Source organism: Lipotes vexillifer, unplaced genomic scaffold, assembly GCF_000442215.2.
Source record: "Lipotes vexillifer unplaced genomic scaffold, Lipotes_vexillifer_v1.1 scaffold311, whole genome shotgun sequence".
Lineage (NCBI taxonomy): Eukaryota > Metazoa > Chordata > Mammalia > Artiodactyla > Lipotidae > Lipotes > Lipotes vexillifer.
The window spans coordinates 4,866,533-4,885,871 of record NW_006791012.1 but is presented as its reverse complement, the minus strand read 5'-3'; the positions used below and the strand labels follow the sequence as shown (position 1 = coordinate 4,885,871).

Genomic DNA, 19,339 nt, shown 5'->3' with positions numbered 1-19,339 from the left:
TTTTAAGCACGACAAAAATAACCACTCGTGCTTCAGGGTTGTCTCCCTTGCTGAAGTATCTGTGGAAGGCTGGGAGTTCTACTGGTGAAACATCCCTGGCCCAGCCGCTGGAGGCGCAGTCCCAACGCGACTCATCCGGGTTCGGCCTCTGGCCCGGGCCGCGGCTCCGGCTCAGAGCCCACCTCAGCCAGGCTCCCTCTGGCCGCATACGCCCCGCCCCCTGCCACCCCCGCGCGCCTCATTGGCCAGGCCCTGAATCCGCCTCGGCTCCTGATTGGTGGCTGCTCCTGTCTGTCTGCGCAGCGGGGACATTTCCGCCGTGATGGGGGCTGCTCCAAATGGAGGGGGAGGGGAGGTGTTTAGGAGAAAGTAGGGGCTTTGGGTTGCGGGATCCCGCAGCCCGCTGGACGAAGGAGGTCAGAAGCTGGGCTGCGACCACTGGTGAGGGGTTCAAGGTGTGCATGTGTGAGGGGAGAGGGGGAGAGAGAAGGTTGCCTCAGAGGTGACATTCTCTCAGCCTGCGAGCCTTCTTCCAGGCGCGCCATAAACGCCCCCAATTTCCCAGCTACTAAAGGAAGAGGAGGAAGGTGGGTCTCTCTGGCGGTTTGGGGAGGGGCCGGGGCGGGCTTCCCACCACCCCTTGGAAGAGTGTGTTTCCCTCTCTGAGGCGTGTAGAGCACCTCTGCCTGACCCGCTTTGGCCCCGGAGGCCCAATTTGGGGTTCGGCCTGGAGGAACTAGAATGTGTGAGGGTCGGGGCGGGCCCTCCCGGGCTCCTGTCCCTCGGAGTCGCCTCTCCCCTCACGGGTGGCCCCCCAGCGTCTGTTGCGGGGGAGGGCGTGTAGACTTCGGCCCCTCTCGGGAGAAAGCCGCGGCAGGGTTGCCGCCGCTCCCAGCAGGGAGGCGTTGGTCTGAAGGCCCCCGCCCGCCCGCGCGCCGAGCGCCTCTTAGTCCCGGGACGTTGATGGGCCGCTAGAAAGGGTTGAATTGCCCCCCTCTGCCTGCCTTCCCCGCCTCGCGATCCCTGCAGGGCGGGGACCGCCGTTGGCCAGAGTTTCCCGGGGAACTGTCCAGAGGCCGGACTGCAGAGAGGGGAGGGGGAATAGGGGGTGCGGCCCGCCTGTGCCTGCGGCCGTGCAGCTCCGGAGGGCAGTGAAGTAGCCGCTCTAGATATGCCTCTTTCATTGATGTAATTTAAGTTCGTGTGATACTACCTTTTCCGGGAGCCTCCAGCTGGCCCTCATTTGTGTCAAGGGTGCAGTGTAGCCTGGAGTTCCGAGCCGACTCGGTCGCACCAAGTTTCTGTCTTTTGGAAGTGCGGAAGGTTTTCCTGGGTGTTTTTTCTTTTTTTTTGAGGCAGTTTTAGCCACTTTGAATAAATACTCTCTTAAGTGGCAAAACATAGGAAGAGGAGAAGGAACTCGTCGGTTGTTAAAGCAGGGGTGGAAGAGAGACCTGCCCATAGCGTGACTCCTCTAGGCATTTGAATATATATATACACACATATATATATAGGCCAGAGTATTTTAATAAATCCCTAAAATGTCGAGATTTGTACGAGGTAAGATACGCTTCTTTTTTCTCCCGGGTTTGCTTTAGCAGTACCGAATTTGGGTACTGGCACTCGAGAGGTTGGTGGGTGGTTTGGAAGTGGAAATGTTCATTTGAGATACAATTTGCGAAACCCTTTTCGTTAAATTGACATTTGAGCTGTCTTGAGCTGCTGGGTTGGCGTTTCAGATACGTATAATTTATACCCCTGTACTCTGCTGCATTTAGTTCTGCCTCCCTGAAATCAGGTTAGTAGCACTCTGGCTCCCTGGGATAGGGGCTGTAAATGATGATAAAACAGGACTTTGGCTGCTGATTAATCCCTGTTCTCTTTTCCGAGTCGAAGTCAAGGTAACGCAGGGTGCGGACGGGAAGGGGAACTGAGAGGGCTGAGGAAAGGCAGGTGGGTTTAGCCAGGACTGTTGGGGAATCTTTAGCGTTCTCAGCTTCTCCGTTTGTGTGTACGTGGTCTGAGTCTCAGATTCATTTATTGCGAAACCGGGAATAGCTCGTAGAAGCTGGAGGTCATTTCAGCAGGAGAAATGACTTTGCTGCATTGCTGTGTTTATTTTTTTACCTTCTTTGAAATCTATAAATATTATTAAGGTTTCTTTCAAATTAGAAAATTGTTCTCTAAATTGTATATGTGTGTTAAAAAACGTTTAGGGAATGCCTCTCAACTGAGTTAAGCAGTAACATTGTGTGTATGTGTGTGTGTAACGTGTACACATTGAAATTGGTGCTACTTTAAACCTCTGTCATCAATTTGTAGCATAGGATTTGCCTTCTGGTAAAAGTAAACCCTTTTCTTGCAGACCCCAGAGTGTGAAAGCTTCGGCCATCTTGCTGAACACACAGCTAGTATAAAGTTCACAACCACTTAATGTGGCTCTCAATAAATGTAATGTACTTAAAAAAATTGTGTCAGTAATAGCCATCATTTGGCCCTGCGCATAAAAATGCCCTAGTAGGTTTTACATCACTTTATTAACTCTTCTTTGAGTTTTGTATAATAAAGTAAGAGAATTTGCCTGCATTATTATGAAAACAGATGGGACACTTATGTCTGCCTTTAGCACTAAGCTCAGAAATGTCACTTGTCATTAGACTTTTAAATTCATGTTATGCCTTGTATGTGGTAAGAGGTGCTTCTGTTCAGGTTGAATAAATGTCTTAGTCAAGAATAGAAAGTAGAGGTAACTGTCAGAAGTTTGCTGGACTTTGTAACAACAATATTTAATTACCAGCTAGCCAGTATTGCAATAATATGCTAGAGAAAAGTGGACAAGTCACTTCTCTTTAAAAGTTAAAAATAATATTAAACTCCAGGTTTTCCTCGTTATGCTTCAGTGCAGCCTACAGAGATGGTGCATGTTGACTAATGTCACATCCTTTGCTGTTTGTTAATGGCTAATTGTTTTCAGGAGATTCTAAATAAAGTGGCAATACCTGTGTATGTTGTTATTCCTTTCCCTTGTCATCCACTTTTTTAAAAAAATCAGCTTTTTATCTTGAGAAAAGTTGCACATATGTCAAAACTAAGAAACTATCACAAGTACCTTACTATTAACTACAGACCTAGACTAATTTTCCATGATTCAATCCAACATTGCATTTAATTGCCATCCAATTTGCTCTAAGTGGTAGTTTTCTTTTTAAATTGGTAATTTTGCACAAAAAGATGACACCTCTCCCCTCCAAAATTTTTTAACACGATTTTGCTCCTGTTTATCATTGTTTAAATCTGTACTTCAAGTGTAAACTCTCTGTATGTTTAATTAACTCTGCTGCATTGATCAGTGATAAACTTTATTGGGTAATGATTCTGCTGTCTCCACAGATCAGTTTTTAAGTGTAAGCGTTGGGATTTTTGTTTTTGAATTTTTTTTGGCAGCAAAGATCAAATTGTTTGATCTTTGCTGTAGCATTTATTGATATTTCCACTCATTGACACTTAGCTTGTGCCACTTCATAAGGAAAAGATTGAACAAATATTAGGCCTCTAAACTGTTTTCATATGTTGTCTCATTTAAGCTTCACAAGAGCCCTGAGAGGTAGTAGATTTTAATCATGACCTTACAGGTGAGAAAATTTAAGTATCTTATCCGAAGTTCACAGCTAGTAAGCACTGAAATTCATATATAAATGTGTCTTAAACCCTTGTCCTTTCCAGTACCTTTTATTGCCTCTTATGTTAAAAAAACTTATCAGGAACAGTGGCTTCTTTCTCCAACTAGACTATCAGTTCCCTGTGGGCAAAGATAATATTATATTCTTGGGGGAAATATAGTGTCTTGAAGTGGTGGATGCTCTGAAAGAATCTGTCATGGATAACAAATGAGAAATGCAGACTTCCCATGTACTTTTTAGTAGTTTAGCCTACATTTTTTTTTTTCTTCTTTTTTCCCGGTACACGGGCCTCTCACTGTTGTGGCCTCTCCCACTGCGGAGCACAGGCTCCGGATGCGCAGGCTCATGGGCCCAGCCGCTATGCAGCATGTGGGATCTTCCCGGACCCGGGGCACAAGCCCGTGTCCCCTGCATCCGCAGGCGGACTCTCAACCACTGCGCCACCAGGGAAGCTCCTAGCCTACATTTTTGGTTGTAGTTTATTAACATCTCTAACATAAATGTTGAGAAAGGTAAAAAGGATGGACCTAGGCTTGAATCCTGTTACTAACAGGTGATCATAGACAACTTTTCTGAACCTCCGTTTCTACTTATATAAACATTGGGTATTAGTACTTATGCCAGAGGGTTTTTGAGAAGCTGAAATGAGATTAATTACATGAATGCATTTAGATGGCCAGTAAATTTTACTTTCATTTCTTAAAATGATGGTAGCTTTTTGGATAGCATTGCCACTATAAGTATAACCGCATGTCACAAACAGAAACAGTGCACCTATGACAGTTCTTTATTTTCCTATTCCAGGTTTGGTGTTCAGGCCTCCAGCAACTTGGGAGTTGATATATATATATTTTTAAATTATGGGGTTGGAGGGGAAAGCTTGAACAGTGATGTGAATACATAATTGGTGACAGTTTTTGTTTCAGTCCAATCAACAACTAAAATTATGAGCTCTTACAATACGCAATGTACTGTATTGGGATTTCTCCTGTATCCCTTATGGTTGGCACTTGCAATTCAGATCTGGGTATTATACCTGTGTGTTGTGTATATGTGTTTGAATGTCCTGGAACCTGGGGTTGCTATTCGCGCTTGAATCTCTTCCCTTAAATCTAGGCAATGTGCTTTATAGCAGCGGTCCCCAACCTTTTTGGCACCAGGGACAGGTTTTGTGGAAAACCGTTTTTCCACGGATGGCGGGGTGGGGGGGATGGTTCAGGGGGTAATGCGAGCAATGGGGAGCAGCAGATGAAGCTTTGCTCCCTAGCCTGCCGCTCACCTCCTGCTGTGCTCCCGGTTCCTAACAGGGTTGGGGACCCCTGCTTTACAGGAAAGCTAGGCATGTCCATTCTCAAGCACTTTGTAAGTTATTAGGTAGAAATGTTCAATGAATAAAAATACTTAATGTCAATAGGCAGGAGAATTCCCAGTATGTATTCCTTGGCCAAAAGAAGGTTCAACTTGCTTTGGGCATCTCCCAAGTCTGTGTTTCTCAGGCACTTAGAATTCCTTCTCATAGGAGGACTCTTTACTGGATCTCTGGCTTAATTCCCTAGCTGGTGTATTCTAGCCTCAGGTCACCTTCTGTCTGTCTGTGAAATTACATCTCCATTTGCTAGTTTTCTCCATCCCAGGGGTTGTTGCAGGGCCCACAATTTTTCTAAATAAATGTGACTACTACTTAAATGAGAAAGGGCCCCTTGTCACAGTTGGAGGTGACACCTCCTCCTGTGACCCTGCTGGGTCATCAGCAGCTGTGCCTTTTGCCAGGTATTTTGGTCAGTGCCATTTGGAATTTGGCTTTTCAAAAGTTGTGAGAGCTATGGGGCAATCTCCCTACATGATTTGAAATTTATAAATGGCACTGGGCCTGCTGTCATCTAGCCAGCTAATGCCGTGTTATATACTTACACTGTAATTTAGAAGAACTTTTAGAAATTATTTATTTATTTATTTGTTAAAAAAATAATTTTTGGCTACATGGTATGCAGGATCTTAGTTCCCCACCAGTGATCGAACCCCTGCCCCCATGCAGTGGAAGCATGGAGCCTTAACCACTGGACCGCCAGGAAAGTCTCTGGAGGAACTTTTTAAAAAACTGTTTGTCTACTTAAATTATATAAAAATGTCCCTTAATATTCTTAAATTGAGGTACTTTCTTATATTACAAGGGAAGCCGTTTGAGTACCTCTGTGTCACTTAAAAAGTATTTCAGATTTTCCATTTCTTGGAATTCTCTTTTAGTGACCTTTTTTTGGTGATTCTTCTTTGGTCAGTGGAACGTAGCCAGGGAAGATTAGCTGAACTAATTGTAATGGGAGGGGTCTCAGATGAATACAGGGGTGAGAAGCATTCTGGGGCCTGGTTGTAGAGGTCAGGCCTAGGCCTGGTTCTTCTCAAATCCTAAGACTAAATTTAGCCTGTTGCTGATTATTTAGATGACTAGGATGTTTTCAGCCCAGGAAGGTTGTGGCATGGATTTGAGGCAGGACTAGAGGTGGCAAAGCAATGACTAAGGCACACTTCTCATTTTTTAAAGATGTAGCTTAGGATTCACTATGTTGCTAGAGAGACAGGGATTTAGTTAAATTCAGAGTCTCAATTATAAATGGAAAATTAAAAGAAATTCAAAGAGTTGAGCTGATGAAAACTTTGTTTTCCAACATGGATCTTGTAATCTCTTTGGTTAAATTGTCTGTGTTCTTGATAACTGGGTCTTTCTTCTAGTAAAATGGATGATTTTCATTTGTGAAAGCCCACTCAGGGAAAAAAGAAATTAGACATTAGAGAAATAAGAAATATTAATTGGTACACTTCTTGGAAGTGCCATTTTAATATTCTGAAGATAAATTGAAAAATTAAAAGGAAATTGATGTTAATTTTGGACAGTAGGTGTTTTCTTGTAATATCAGTTAACATTCACTTCACATTCTCTGTGTATTTATTTTTCTTCATAGAAAATTGTAGTAACTTTATGAATTGTAGTGACTTTAATTAAAAGAATGGGATACTTAATTTGTGTGAGGAAAATTAGTTGGCCTAATAATGAAAATATTCTGGGTCAAAGAATAATATAATGTAATTTTCCAGTTTCCACCGTATTGAATTTGGTAGTTTTCGTGGAAGTGCAGGAGTTCCTTTCAAAAAGTCAGATATATCCATTACTGAAAAGTTAATATAAACAAATATTTAAAAGTTAAGCTAACTCTGGATTTTCTGTAAAAATGAATAAGAGTTGACTGTATTAACTTTATGTAATATGATTCATCCTGATATCCAGAATTTATGCCGGTGGAGAAAATCCCAGCAATATTAGAATAAAATTGTGGGGGAGATCCTCTGAAGGTTTGGGATTTAGTGAATGTGGAAATATGATTCACTTACCACCCTTCTGATTGCTTGGGATCTCTTTAGAAGCTTGGTTTTCTAGACTGGTGTCCTTTTTACACAGCCTACAGTTTCTTTTCTAAACTATCATGTTTTGAACTTGGTGTAATAGTGTTTGAATTGTGGACATTTTGGTCTTGAGTAATTTGATGGATTGTCCCAGGCACAGAAACTATTAATTGAAACCATATGTCTTAGGTCTCTAAAATTGTACTACCAGGCATGCATCTTTCTATTAATAACTTACTAAATTCTTTGCAAGTTGGCTTGCTAAGTTATTGAAAGAAAATTAAACTTTATGTGTTTTTTGGTTGGGTTTATGTGTGAGAAAGGGGATAGTAGTCCATTTGAAAGCTGTTTTCCAGTTCTCTTAACTGGTAAGCAAGCAACTCCTTCAGTTCATTGCAAAGTAATTGTCTAGGATTCAGATTCTGTCTCTGCCAACAGCCCCATTGTTTACTTTTCTCCATCATTGCCAAATGAAGTCCATTGTGCCCCCAAACCATTTTGACAATTAAGAATTGTTTTTGAGAGCCATGGCGAAATTGGCTATGTTGTCTTAGTTAACTTATATAAACAACAAAATGTTTTGTTTTCCAAACCATTGCTAGATATTTGTTAGTTTTTAATGTAAATCAAGAAAGTTCCCTGTTTCTCTGTGATTTTTACTTGTACCTTTTAAAAAAAACCCCACTATTCGTTATATTCATGTACATGAAATAGTCACGTTATGCTTAGTCTACTTTTTAATCGTTAGACTATTCTAGGGGACAGTCCTTTAAACAATAGTTCCACTTGCTCTTTGGCTGCAAAGGTAATTGAAGTTTGTGTTTTTCTCTGGTTGCTGCCCTGGCAAAGACTGATGTGATTTTTCGTTTATGTTATAACCCTGCCTAGAGTTTTAAAGCTTCCAAAGAGTGTAGGAAAACCAAGTAACACAGTTCTGCACTGTTGCAGGTTCATTTACGCTGATGGTAAAATGCTTAGGCCTGGTAATAAAATATTTATAGAGTACATAAAAGCTTTCTTCGATTTTTCATTGCCCAGAAAATAAACAATATAGAAGGAAAAGTCGAAGCGCACAAGAGAATGCTTATTCTGATACGTAGTTTTCACTTCATGCAGTAACTTCACTTGATAGACATATTTGGGTTTTTGCAGTTTTCATTCAGATTTGGCATACAGCCTGGAGGTGGTAAACTACATAATGCACCACTGTAACAGAGAAAGGGAGAACTTCCTCCAGGAAGGAGAGGCAGGGCGCCGCGCAGCAGGGTTGGGATTCTTGCTTGGCTGCCACTGTGACTTTAGGCAAGTCAGCATCTCTAGGCTCTGTTTCATCTCCAAGATAAGGGAATTAGACTCACTGACCTTAAAGCCTTTCCAAGGTTAAAAATTTTATCTAAATGCACATGTATCAAATTACACGGCAGGCCTGTCAAATAATTTTTTGGTCCTTGATGGTGATTTTATGTTGTATCCCTTTTCTCTCCTCTCAACAAATGGGAAATGGGTGTGATAGGCCCCTTACCATCCATTAAACTTGTTGCAGAGTGATATTATTTAACTAGTTGACACATCTCTCTTGAATGTTCTGTTTTCTAGAAGTGATATTTTCTGTTTTTTGGGTTTTGTTGTTGTTGTTTTTGTTTTAAGAGCTACTCTGTTGTATGAGAGCAAGGTTAATCTTAATAATGAGAAGTCTGGTTTATGTATAAATTCTAACAGTTAAAAAATTTTTTTAAGCAAGCAATGCATGATTAGCAAAAATCTTGATTATTAAGTAGCTCTGCATGTTCGGTGCTGGAACAGTTCTCAAAAGCCTGGTACCTTTTAATTTTTGTTAATCAAAAATCATTTATTAAGCATTCATATGGCTGTGACCCATGCAAGTGTTAGGATGTACATGGCTGAGTCATTTAAAAATCTATGTAAACAGTCATAATATAGTTTATAAGCTAAAATAATACTGACTTTAATACTGAAAGATCATATAAAATTGTTTAAGACCAACTAATTGATTTTTCTTTATGATTGAATGACACGAACTTTATTTTTCTGTTTTTCCTAAATGAAGCTAAATTTGAATATATAACTTGCCCAATTTTGTTTAATCTCTAAAGTTAGTGAAAACATTATGGTGACATTTATACACAGTAATAAAAATTGAAAGGAAATTTAGAGGTCATTTTGTCTAAACTGCCTACAAGTTTGGAATTTCTTTGACCACATCTGTGATACTTGACTGTTAAATCAGCCTCTGCTTGAGAAGCCTTAGGTACTTCAGGTACTCAAGACACAGCCCATACTTTTCTTAGCCCCATTTCTCCATGACTGGAAATCATAGCTCTTGAACACTTTCTCTTTGGCCTTACCGGGTACTACCTCCACTGGACAGGACTCTACCTTCTTTATACCCAGCACATTGCAGTATCATAATAGGCTCTTACTCATTTTAATAGGCTTAACTCATTAATAGGCTTAACTCATTAATTAATAAACATTACTTGAGTATCTACTATGTTTCAAGCTCTGTTTTATGAATACATTGGGTATACAGTGGTGAACAAAATAGATACAATATATTCTTGGATATTGTTGGGTAAGGTATACATTGAATAAATTTTAGAAAGTATGATGTCATAAAGGGGAGGTTCAAGGATCTACCATATGAGCATTAATGGGCAACTGTGCTTAGTTTAGAAGGATTTCTAGGAAGAGATTACATTTAAATTGGACACACAAATAATATATTACTGGCTGTTCAAACCACTAATATGAGAAGTTAAGTCTTGATCTCCAGTATACATTATCAGGTGCCTGTACTGTGCCAGGTGTTGAGGTAGGTGTAGGAAAAAAAGTTGAATAACACTATATGGCTTGTGCCCGTAAGGTGATACAGACATCTCAGCAAAGAATTAAAGTTTTGGGGGTATTTGATATGTGTCCGATACAGCACAGATTAAAACCTCCACGTAGCCAAGTTGTGGTAGAAAGGAAGGCCTCTTTGAACGTTCGGAAGCCACCACCTAGAACACAAGGAATGCCACCTCCACAATAGCAGACGCTATTCAACTCACAGAGTTTGAGCTTTTGGGGGCTGAAGGATCAGGGAGTTTCCCGGGTGTTGGGATGATTCTCATGACTTTGGAATTCACAACTGGGCCTTTAATTTCTATTTTTCTCTCCTCATTTCTGCCTACCCTTCTCTCAAAGTTTTGAATTACACTTGAGATATGTGTTTTGGAACAGTCTTGTAATAGGATGGTTTTAATTTCATAGAGCAGAAAAATACCAACTCAGTTGGCTTAAAAAATGAGGGACTTACTTACATCACATGAATCTTGAAGTAGGATGTTCCAGGGTTGGTTGATTCCGTGCAAAGATTGCATCAGTCTTTTCTTCTTTTTCTTAAGTATATTTGTCTCGTTGTTGGGTCAGCTTTCTTCAAAGTCACTAAATGGCAGAAGAAACTGAAGGTGAGGGGTGGACACATACTCATTGTGGCCAGGGATGGAAAAGGTACTATTTTTTCTCAGGTGTCTCTTTTTTCAGTGAGGAATGCCTTTATCCAAAGTCCTTTGCAAACCATATCTTTGTTGCTCACTGGCCAGAATCATTTTATGTTTCACATTTAAACCAGTCCCTGGGAAGGCTTTAGACCAGTCTGGGCCTGGTGCCATTTCTGAAGGCCTTGGGGCAGAGAATAGGTGACCAGAATAGCAATGGGGTAGGAAGATGATTGATATGCATGGCTGATACAAACATGTTCAAATAAATGGAGTAGAGTCTATATCAGAGCTACTCAAGGCAATACTGGCTGCATTCAATTATTTGAAATGCATATTCTCCTCACTCCAGACCCAGAGGCAGGATCTCTGGGAGCTTGCCCAGGAATCAAGTGTTTTAACAAGCCTTCCAGGTGATCTGTATGCATATTAAAGTTTTAGAAGTACTATTGAGACAGGAACTTGGAGCCTTTAGGCATTCTGCTTGAGCACTTTCTTTAGCTTTGGCTACTCAGAAAAGTACTTCAGCTTGGCTTTTAAGGTATGCTGGCTAAGGAATTTGTATTTCTTTCCCATCAAATGAAAACCCCATCAAATGGAGAAGTGACATGATTAGAGTTGCAGTTTAAGGGAACGAATCCATTCTGCCTGGTACCACCAGATTAGAGCGACAGATGGGTAGACTAGTTAGAAAGCTGTTGTCATCATGACCAGGAGAGTGAAATTAAAGTAGCAGTAGTGGGAATGGAAAGCAATGAATGGAATGGTGGCAGTTCAATTAGGAAGTTTGGTATGGGATTGGATGTAATGTGAGGGGAAAGGAGGGAAGAGCCAGCTGTGACTGAGATTTCTAGGTCACCTCGGAGTGACTAGGAGAATGTTAATGCCATGGGGTGCCGGGGTGGGAGGGGTGGAGGCGGGGAGATGAATTTAGTTTAGATGGTGAGTTTTGTTTTGGACATGTTGAGCTTGAGGTACCCAGCTGGGTATCCAGGTGCAAAAGGTCTAGAAGGCAGTAGGGAATGTGAGCCTGGAGCTCAGGAAAAAAAGATCAGGATGAGAGGCATGTATTTGGGAGTTATCAGTAAGGAGATGGATAAGGGAATAATTGAGGGGGAAAATGGTCTGAGGACAGAATCTTAGGAAACCCAGGAAGTAGGAGAAGAAAGAAGGAGCCAGTTATGGAAACTGAGGCATGGTTAGAGAGGTAGGAGAAGATGTAGGATAATACTGGGTAGCTGAATCCAAAGAATAAGAGCTTTTCTAGAGGAATATTCGCAAACAACTGGTTTAAAGGACTGCAGTTAAGAGCCCGGGAGAGGCTGGTTAGCTTTAATAAGTCATAAGTCTACTCAGCATGTGTCCTCGGCTTTATTCATGGTTATTTCCAGTTGCCACTATGTTCTTAGAGTTTCGTACTTATTTGGCTCACAGGTCATTTCCTGGTTTAAGATTAAGTGAGCTTGCCAATTCTGTGACTTTGGGTACCTTTCATTGTGGGTTTCCAAGGAAGGTTGGGACTAATGAGATCTAACGAGTGGTGGGAGGTGGCCTAGGAGGGAGGGCTCCTCACGTTCTTCGTTGCTCTAGGTGTTATCTCTGGCCTGCTCCTTGTGAAGCTAGCTTTCTGCTTTGGAATGTGAAGTTGTTTTGTTTGCCAGTATCAGGATGTCAGGGAAGGGTATTATGTACACTTCTTAGTTGCTGAAATGGATAAAATGAAATACATGAATTAAGAAACGAAAACAAAAACAATCACTTGCTAGTTTCCTACTTCTCAACTCTATTCCTTTCTTCCTCCTCTTCTCTTCCCCTCCCCCCTTTTTTGGCTCCAGTTGGATAGGGGAGAGTCGATGGTGTTGAAATCTTAGTTCTCGTAAACAGGAAAGAATTAGGAAATTGAGGTATGGGAAAAGTTTCGAAAAGCCTACTGCTTGTTCTATCCCCAATTTACTAAATTGTCATTAAGTCAACTAAGACAATTCTAGTAAACCCAGTTTCATGTGGTAGGGAGTTTCCTGTCTGTTCCAACTGGGCATAAGAAGACATTCAGATAGACATGCTTTCAGAGGAGAGTGTTATTTGGGGATTTTGTGGCAAAGATTAAAGAGAGCCAGACTAGGAGGGAAAAAATGAGCAGGATATTTCTACCTCACTGTGGTGGAATTGGGCTCAGAATAAATTGGCTTTGCTTCCAGCATTAGCCTGCTCTGTGACTTTGGGTAGGTCATTTAACTTTTCACCCTCAGTTTCCTCATCTGTAAAATGTTGAGGGTAGATTAAATGCTCTGTCTCGTGTCTAAAAATGTTTTGATTTATGATTGAGGTGATGAAATGTTTGATTTCCTAAAACGCTCTCTCTGTGTAAAGTGGAGGGGGATCAATTCTCTATTGCTAGGAAGTGAGGTGGTACAAAACATCTTAGGAGGTTAGAAAGCTTGCATTATTCAGTGGATTCTTTAATTGACCTTCCATTAGAAACACAGCTGCCATTGCCAGAAGTGTAACCTGAGAATGTTAAGTCCAAGAAAGCTTCTGAGTTCTATACTTCTTTTCCTACCAGAAATTCCAGACCTTTCTTAAAAAATTCAGGATGGATAAAAGAGGTCACTGCAAAGGGAAATGGTTTCTAGCTCCATGCTTCCTAGTCTGTGCCAGGTGCTTAAGATGGAAAATTCTTTATTCCTGAAAAGCCCTTATTCTTTAATCACTTAAAATCCGAACTTCATAGTAGCACTTTGCCCAGGGGAAGGGGAAGGAAACAGCAGTGGAATGAGGTGGAAGAGGTAATAGGCGTATAACGTTCTTTGTTGTAAAAGCTGTTAAGATTTGTAGAGGGGTAGAAGGAATACAAATTGTTCTTCATCTGCATTTGGTGCTATATCAAACCAATCAAAGTTAGGGATATTTGTCACAACTCGAGTTTTTTTTTTTTTTTTTTTAATTATTTTTGGCTGCGTTGGGTCTTCGTTGCTGCGCGCAGGCTTTCTCTAGTTGCTGCGAGAGGGGGCTACTCTTTGTTAAGGTGCGCGGAATTCTCATAGCGGTGGCTTCTCATTGCACAGCACGGGCTCTAGCTGCGAGGGCTCAATAGTTGTGGCTCGCGGGCTCTAGAGCACAGGCTCAGTAGTTGTGGCTCACGGGCCCAGCCGCTCTGCGGCATCTGGGATCCTCCGGGGCATGGACCCGTGTCCCCTGCATCGGCAGGCAGACTCAACCACTGCGCCAGCAGGGAAGCCCTAGAAGACTGTGTTTTGACTGTCACAAATTGTACTGTCTAAAAACATTCTTAAAGTGATTGTCTTAAAAAAAAAAAAAGTTCTCCAAAGACAAAATAGGAACAATTATTATAACAGAAAATAATTATGGTCGAAATGTCTGTGGTTCCTTGGGAATGCTGTGCTTTTTGTGTTTTCCATCATTAGTGCAGTTTGAATGAATGTATATAGTTCAGAGGTCTTCGTATTTGCATTTTAAAATTAGGTAAATGACCTCAACTTTCAAGCTTGAATTCATTTTTAATTTTAATTTTATTTCATACAATGTGTAGACAGTTACCTGTTCTCTGCATTTATAAGTATAAACAATATGTCTGTTAATTCTGTAATTTTATAATTATGTAACTCTATCCTATCCTTAAAACATTTAAAGTAAACCCTTTATGTGCAAAAAAAAAATTATGCTAACGTGTTCATCCATTATCATTTTTTACATATTATAATCAAATTGCTACTTACTAGTTGAAACATATCTTTATGTTGTTTATGGAACATACAGGTGTGTGTTTCTTATGATGTTTCTTAGCTCACAAAGAAGTTATTTATGAACTACAGTGTGGATCATTTTGGTAGTTTTACTGGAGTCCATAAACTTAAGCCTTTAAGAAAAGCACAGTTAGAAAACACTATTTTAGGATTAGATTGTGTGCTTTCACCAAATTCTCTTGTATTTTTTTAAATTTTAATGTGTTAGAAATTGTGTATATACTTTTTATTTTGAAGAGCTATGATAAATAACTCATTTGTTTACATTTTTCGGTGTTTGGGAAAGGCTGTCTACATTAAATTACCTCAGGAATTACATATTTACTAATTTTTAATAGTAATTTACTAATTTCTGCTCTCAAAACTATCTTTAAAATATTGATTATGTTGCCTTTAATTCTGTCTATATGCTTCCTTCTGCCCAGATAACAAATGAAGGAATTTATGGTATGTGGGAGTGTTTTTAGGTATATTGAAATATGGTTTTGCTAAATTAACTAACATTTGTAGAACTAACTAGCTATCAAAAGAAATGTTTGAACATAAGCTTCAAAAATACATTTATAAAATAAGATTGAGTTAGGTATTGAGGATAAAGGGGGGGTGAACAATAATCCGATTGTTCCTTATTTTACAAGAAGTAGACAGGATAATTTCTGTCTAGATAATGAAGTATGTAAAACAACCTTGTTGGCATTTTTCTCCTAAGGTACTTGGTCCTGGGATGTTTTCTTTTTCTGCGTTTTTCTTTGTTTTCATCTAAGGGGCATTTCTGTCACCTTTAGTGAGATCCATCTGTCATAGAGGTGCCCAGCTATGCCAGAAGTCCTGATAGTCTTGTCCAACACACATGAGCATTGAAAAGTTTGGCTGAAATTAGGAACCAGAAACAGGGAGGCAGCCCTGTGCCCTTCTTCTTTTAAAATGAAAGTTTTGATGCCAGGAAAGTAGAGGCACTTTGGAATAGCCAGTATCTCTTAAGGGGTTCTTCTTTAGGGAGGAATATGAACTAGAGTGGCTCCCCTTCTAAAATGGAAAGGATTCCTTAAATTTTTCATCTGTCCTGGAGGAGGAAGGAGTCAGTTTGGCTTCAACTGCCAAACCCTTCAGTTTTCTTATGAGGCAGCAGTTCCATAAGGACAGGTTCTATAAAATATGCCCTTATTAATGTTATTCCACGTGTTCTCATTTTTTTTCCAGCTTTGACAGCTAGGATGGAAACATCAGCGGAGATGGAACTATATGCTCAAATGAAGATTAATCCTTTTACTTCCACCTGCTTCATCTCCCTCAAAGTGTTTAGTATTTTAGATACACCTGTAAAGCATATAGATGTACCAAACAGTCAGATTTGAGTGCATATGATTATTGAGTCATAACTAGTTGAAAATGCTAAATCCTCCTGGAGATTGATGGGACCAGAAGATTGAGCCCTTTTCATTTGCTGGCACGCCAGAAATAAATTGGTTGTGGTTTACCAGCTGTTTGAATGGCTGTCTGAGTTCTCAGTCTGTGGTTTTTATATTTTTATTTTAAGATCTCAGCAAAGCAATGTCTCAAGATGGCGCTTCTCAGTTCCAAGAAGTCATTCGACAAGAACTAGAATTATCTGTGAAGAAGGAACTAGAAAAGATACTCACCACAGCACCATCACATGAGTTTGAAGTAAGGACCCGACACTGTTTTTGCTTTCATCCATCTACATACTGAGTTGCTATTGCTGCTACTGATCATCTAGCCTGAAATAAGCACAAGATGTAGTGATATATTTAAAAAATTAGGATTGCTCAATAATTAAGGATTTTCAATATTTTCCCATTATAAAACCATTGTCTTTTTTATTTTTTAAATTCTGGTAAGTTTCTAAAATTTGAAAGAATCAGAACATAATTACAATTTATGTGATCTGTGTTTTGGTATCATTGGATGGAAAAATGGATACCAGTGTTCAGTTAAAATTGTGAGAAGTTAATTGATCAGCCTTATATCCTGCATGCCTTTTCCAAAGAGCCAGTTCTAACAGAACTGTGCTACTCTGACAGCTATGATAGAGGTTTCCCAGAATAGGCAGGTGTTTACTTTTCTACTGATAAATCAATAGATTATCCTTTTCATTTTCAAATTTCAATTTATACTTAATGTTTTGAGGTTAGCTGATTTTTGTTCCTTCTTGTTCTTTTGGTGAAGATTAATTGTCACTTAAAAGAAGTAGAGAAATACATTGGTGAGTAAATGTAGAGAACCAGTTGGAATTCCCACAGGCCAAATGGTGTTCAGATTACATGATACAGGTGGGAGATGGGGAGTTTACTTGTATTCCTTTAAGTGCGGTTCCTATTAGCTTTCTTTCCTCTTTAGTTTTAAATTGGGGTGTAAAAAAAGTCTCTGCTGTACTCCATGTTTTAAACGTATAAGAATTTCACTGAAAGGTATTTTAAATGTACAATATATGTCTGTTTTTATTAAATATTAAGCATTCTGCTACTTATAACAACGACTTCTATTCTCATAGCACACTAAAAAAGACCTTGATGGATTTCGGAAGCTGTTTCATAGATTTTTGCAAGAAAAGGGACCTTCTGTGGATTGGGGAAAAATCCAGAGACCTCCAGAAGATTCAGTAAGTTTTGGATAAAATGTAGGAAAATTTAAGTTAATTTCAGACACTGGTTTAACTTTTGGGGGTGGGATACTATAGGGTACCTGTAGGAACCATCAATTCAGACATTGAAACTACAGAGATAGTCTGCTACTACTTTCCTTTCTTTTAGACCCATCTATCCAGTCCTGCAGAGCACTTATGAAAGTCTAATCTCCCTATAACACTACCTCATAACTTAACATCCTTGAATATGAGGCAGTTCTTTTGTTCAAACACATGGTAAGAGCTTCATTATGTTTTCTTCCTTCTATCTCCAAACCATCTGATTTCTCATTGCCTATAGGGTCATGTACAGTCACTGTCAAGTACTTAAAGCTCTCCCTATGCTTTCAACCCATCTTTCTAGCTGTATTTCCCTTGCCTGCCTTTCTTGAACCAACCCAGCATTCCCTTCACACGCATAGTATTTCCCTGCTTCTAGACTTCTGTGCATGTTGTTTCCTTGGAATGCTACGGGCTCTTCACCTATCAAAATCTTGCTCATTCTTTGAGGCTCAGTCTAAATGCCTCCACCTCTGTTGTAAGCTCCTAGCAGAAAGCTGCACTGAAGAGGTGTAATGAGGTAGTATCAGAGGTTCAAATCCTAGCTCTACTGCTTTTGAGCTTTTTGTGTAAAATTAGAATGATACCAAGTGCTTTCTGTACTTCACAGGGTTGTTATGAGACTCTCTTAAGAAACATATGGAAACATGTTAAACCATGAAACATTTTGCAGATGTTCGTGGTTATTTCTATCATGCTGTGGTAGTAAGCCAGCCTAATTAGTAGCAGTTGTTTGTATGCATGTGTTGTCTTCTTACTAGTCTTTGAGGCTAGGAGACCATGTATCCTGAGTTGAATGATTGATCTAAATTAAGTGATTGTTTCAGGGACAGGTTTGGTTAACACAGTGACCTTTCTTTCCTTTCCTGTCAGCAGTTTTGACCACTGCTGCTTGTGGCATTTTTCACTGAAGGTAGAAAAGGCTTGACGGAGTGGAATAATTGTATGTAGATAGTTTATCTCTTATGTATCTGTAATCTTAAATAATCTAATATTGGTTTAAAAACAGGGCTGTTTTAAGCAGGAGTTTGGCAAGCTACTGTCTGAGGGCCTGCACCACTGCTTGTGTTTTGTAAAGTTTTATTGGAACATAACTGCATACATTCATTTGTATACTATATCTGGTGGCTTAAGCTAATGGAGTCCCTCATATTTCTTCTAATGAGAACATCTTAAATGTAGTTCCTGGTGAAGAGTACTTTTTTTCCTATATGTCAAAATTGTCTTTCAGTTATAAAACTTTTAAAAATTATAAATTACATGCTCATGGTAAAAAAAAGAAAACAAAGCAAAAAAAAAAAATCCCACCTAAGCGTTCACCTTGAGGAGTCCCTCATTTTTGATGTTGAAGTTAAAATTACTCTTGTCTGTAGTGCTTGCCAACTACAGTGTGCATATATATATATTTTTTCTTTAGGGTCTTCTATTTTAGTCTTTGATTTCCTTCGCTCTAGTGATGTACTGTGATTTATTTTTCTGCTTTTAAGTGGTAGAATTAATCATATTTTCTCCTGAAAAATTATTTAGAGCAATCTTCTGGATAGGTATATAATTTTAAAAAGGAACTAGTTGTAAATTCAGTCAGATTAAAAAAAGAAGGGGAGTAGGCCTAAAATTATAATAAAAAATTTATGCATTATGTATTTTCCCACTTTAAATACTTAATATTTTTGCTAGGAATTTATTCCTAGTTGAAATGACTTTACTTTTCTGATTAATGACAGACCTGGGGATAAAGGTGTGGTTTTCTTCTTAATTCTTGCAGAGTTGGGAATTTTTTTTTCTCGTTACACAAACTTAACCTTTTGATGATAGAGCCTACCTTAAAGGAAGGCACACAAATTTATTACTTTCAGTATATTTTATGATTCAGGATTCTGCTTTGCCAATGGAGAAATCTGCCTTTGTGTATTTTGAGAGAAGATTATGATACATAGTAGGGTTTCTTGGTGTGGGGATTGGAGTCGGGGGGAGGAAGCAAGTAGAGGGATCAGAACCACCTAGGGATTTTTCCAGTTCAGCGCCACCATTCCAAACAAGGTCTTGACAAATCCTTTCAGGAGGCTATGCCCCTGCAGTGAGCTGTAGTTACTGATAGGAATGCTGAATTGATATAGAAAAATAAAAAGAAATAAATATAGACTTCTGGATGTAATATGATTTTATGAAGTCTTTTCTCTTTCTGTTTATAAAAATGTAAGTCTCCATTAAAAATATGTCTTTGGGGGCTTCCCTGGTGGCACAGTGGTTGAGAGTCTGCCTGCCGATGCAGGGGACACGGGTTCGTGCCCCGGT

The 19,339-nt window shown here is 39.7% G+C and overlaps 1 protein-coding gene across 2 annotated transcripts in view; it reads left to right on the top strand.

The window, feature by feature from the left end:
* Nucleotides 1–1,210: 1,210 nt before the first annotated feature.
* Nucleotides 1,211–19,339, top strand: part of UGP2 (UDP-glucose pyrophosphorylase 2) — a 54,990-nt gene continuing 36,861 nt past the window's right edge. The window contains exons 1-3 of one of the 2 annotated variants that reach the window (XM_007464118.1): nt 1,211–1,560; nt 15,878–16,005; nt 16,853–16,960. In XM_007464118.1, the coding sequence (XP_007464180.1) occupies nt 1,542–1,560; nt 15,878–16,005; nt 16,853–16,960 (255 nt within the window). In that variant the 5' untranslated portion in view covers nt 1,211–1,541. Of the gene's footprint in view, nt 1,561–1,751; nt 1,799–15,877; nt 16,006–16,852; nt 16,961–19,339 lie in introns of those variants that run through there. The other variant, XM_007464119.1, reaches the window with a different exon arrangement.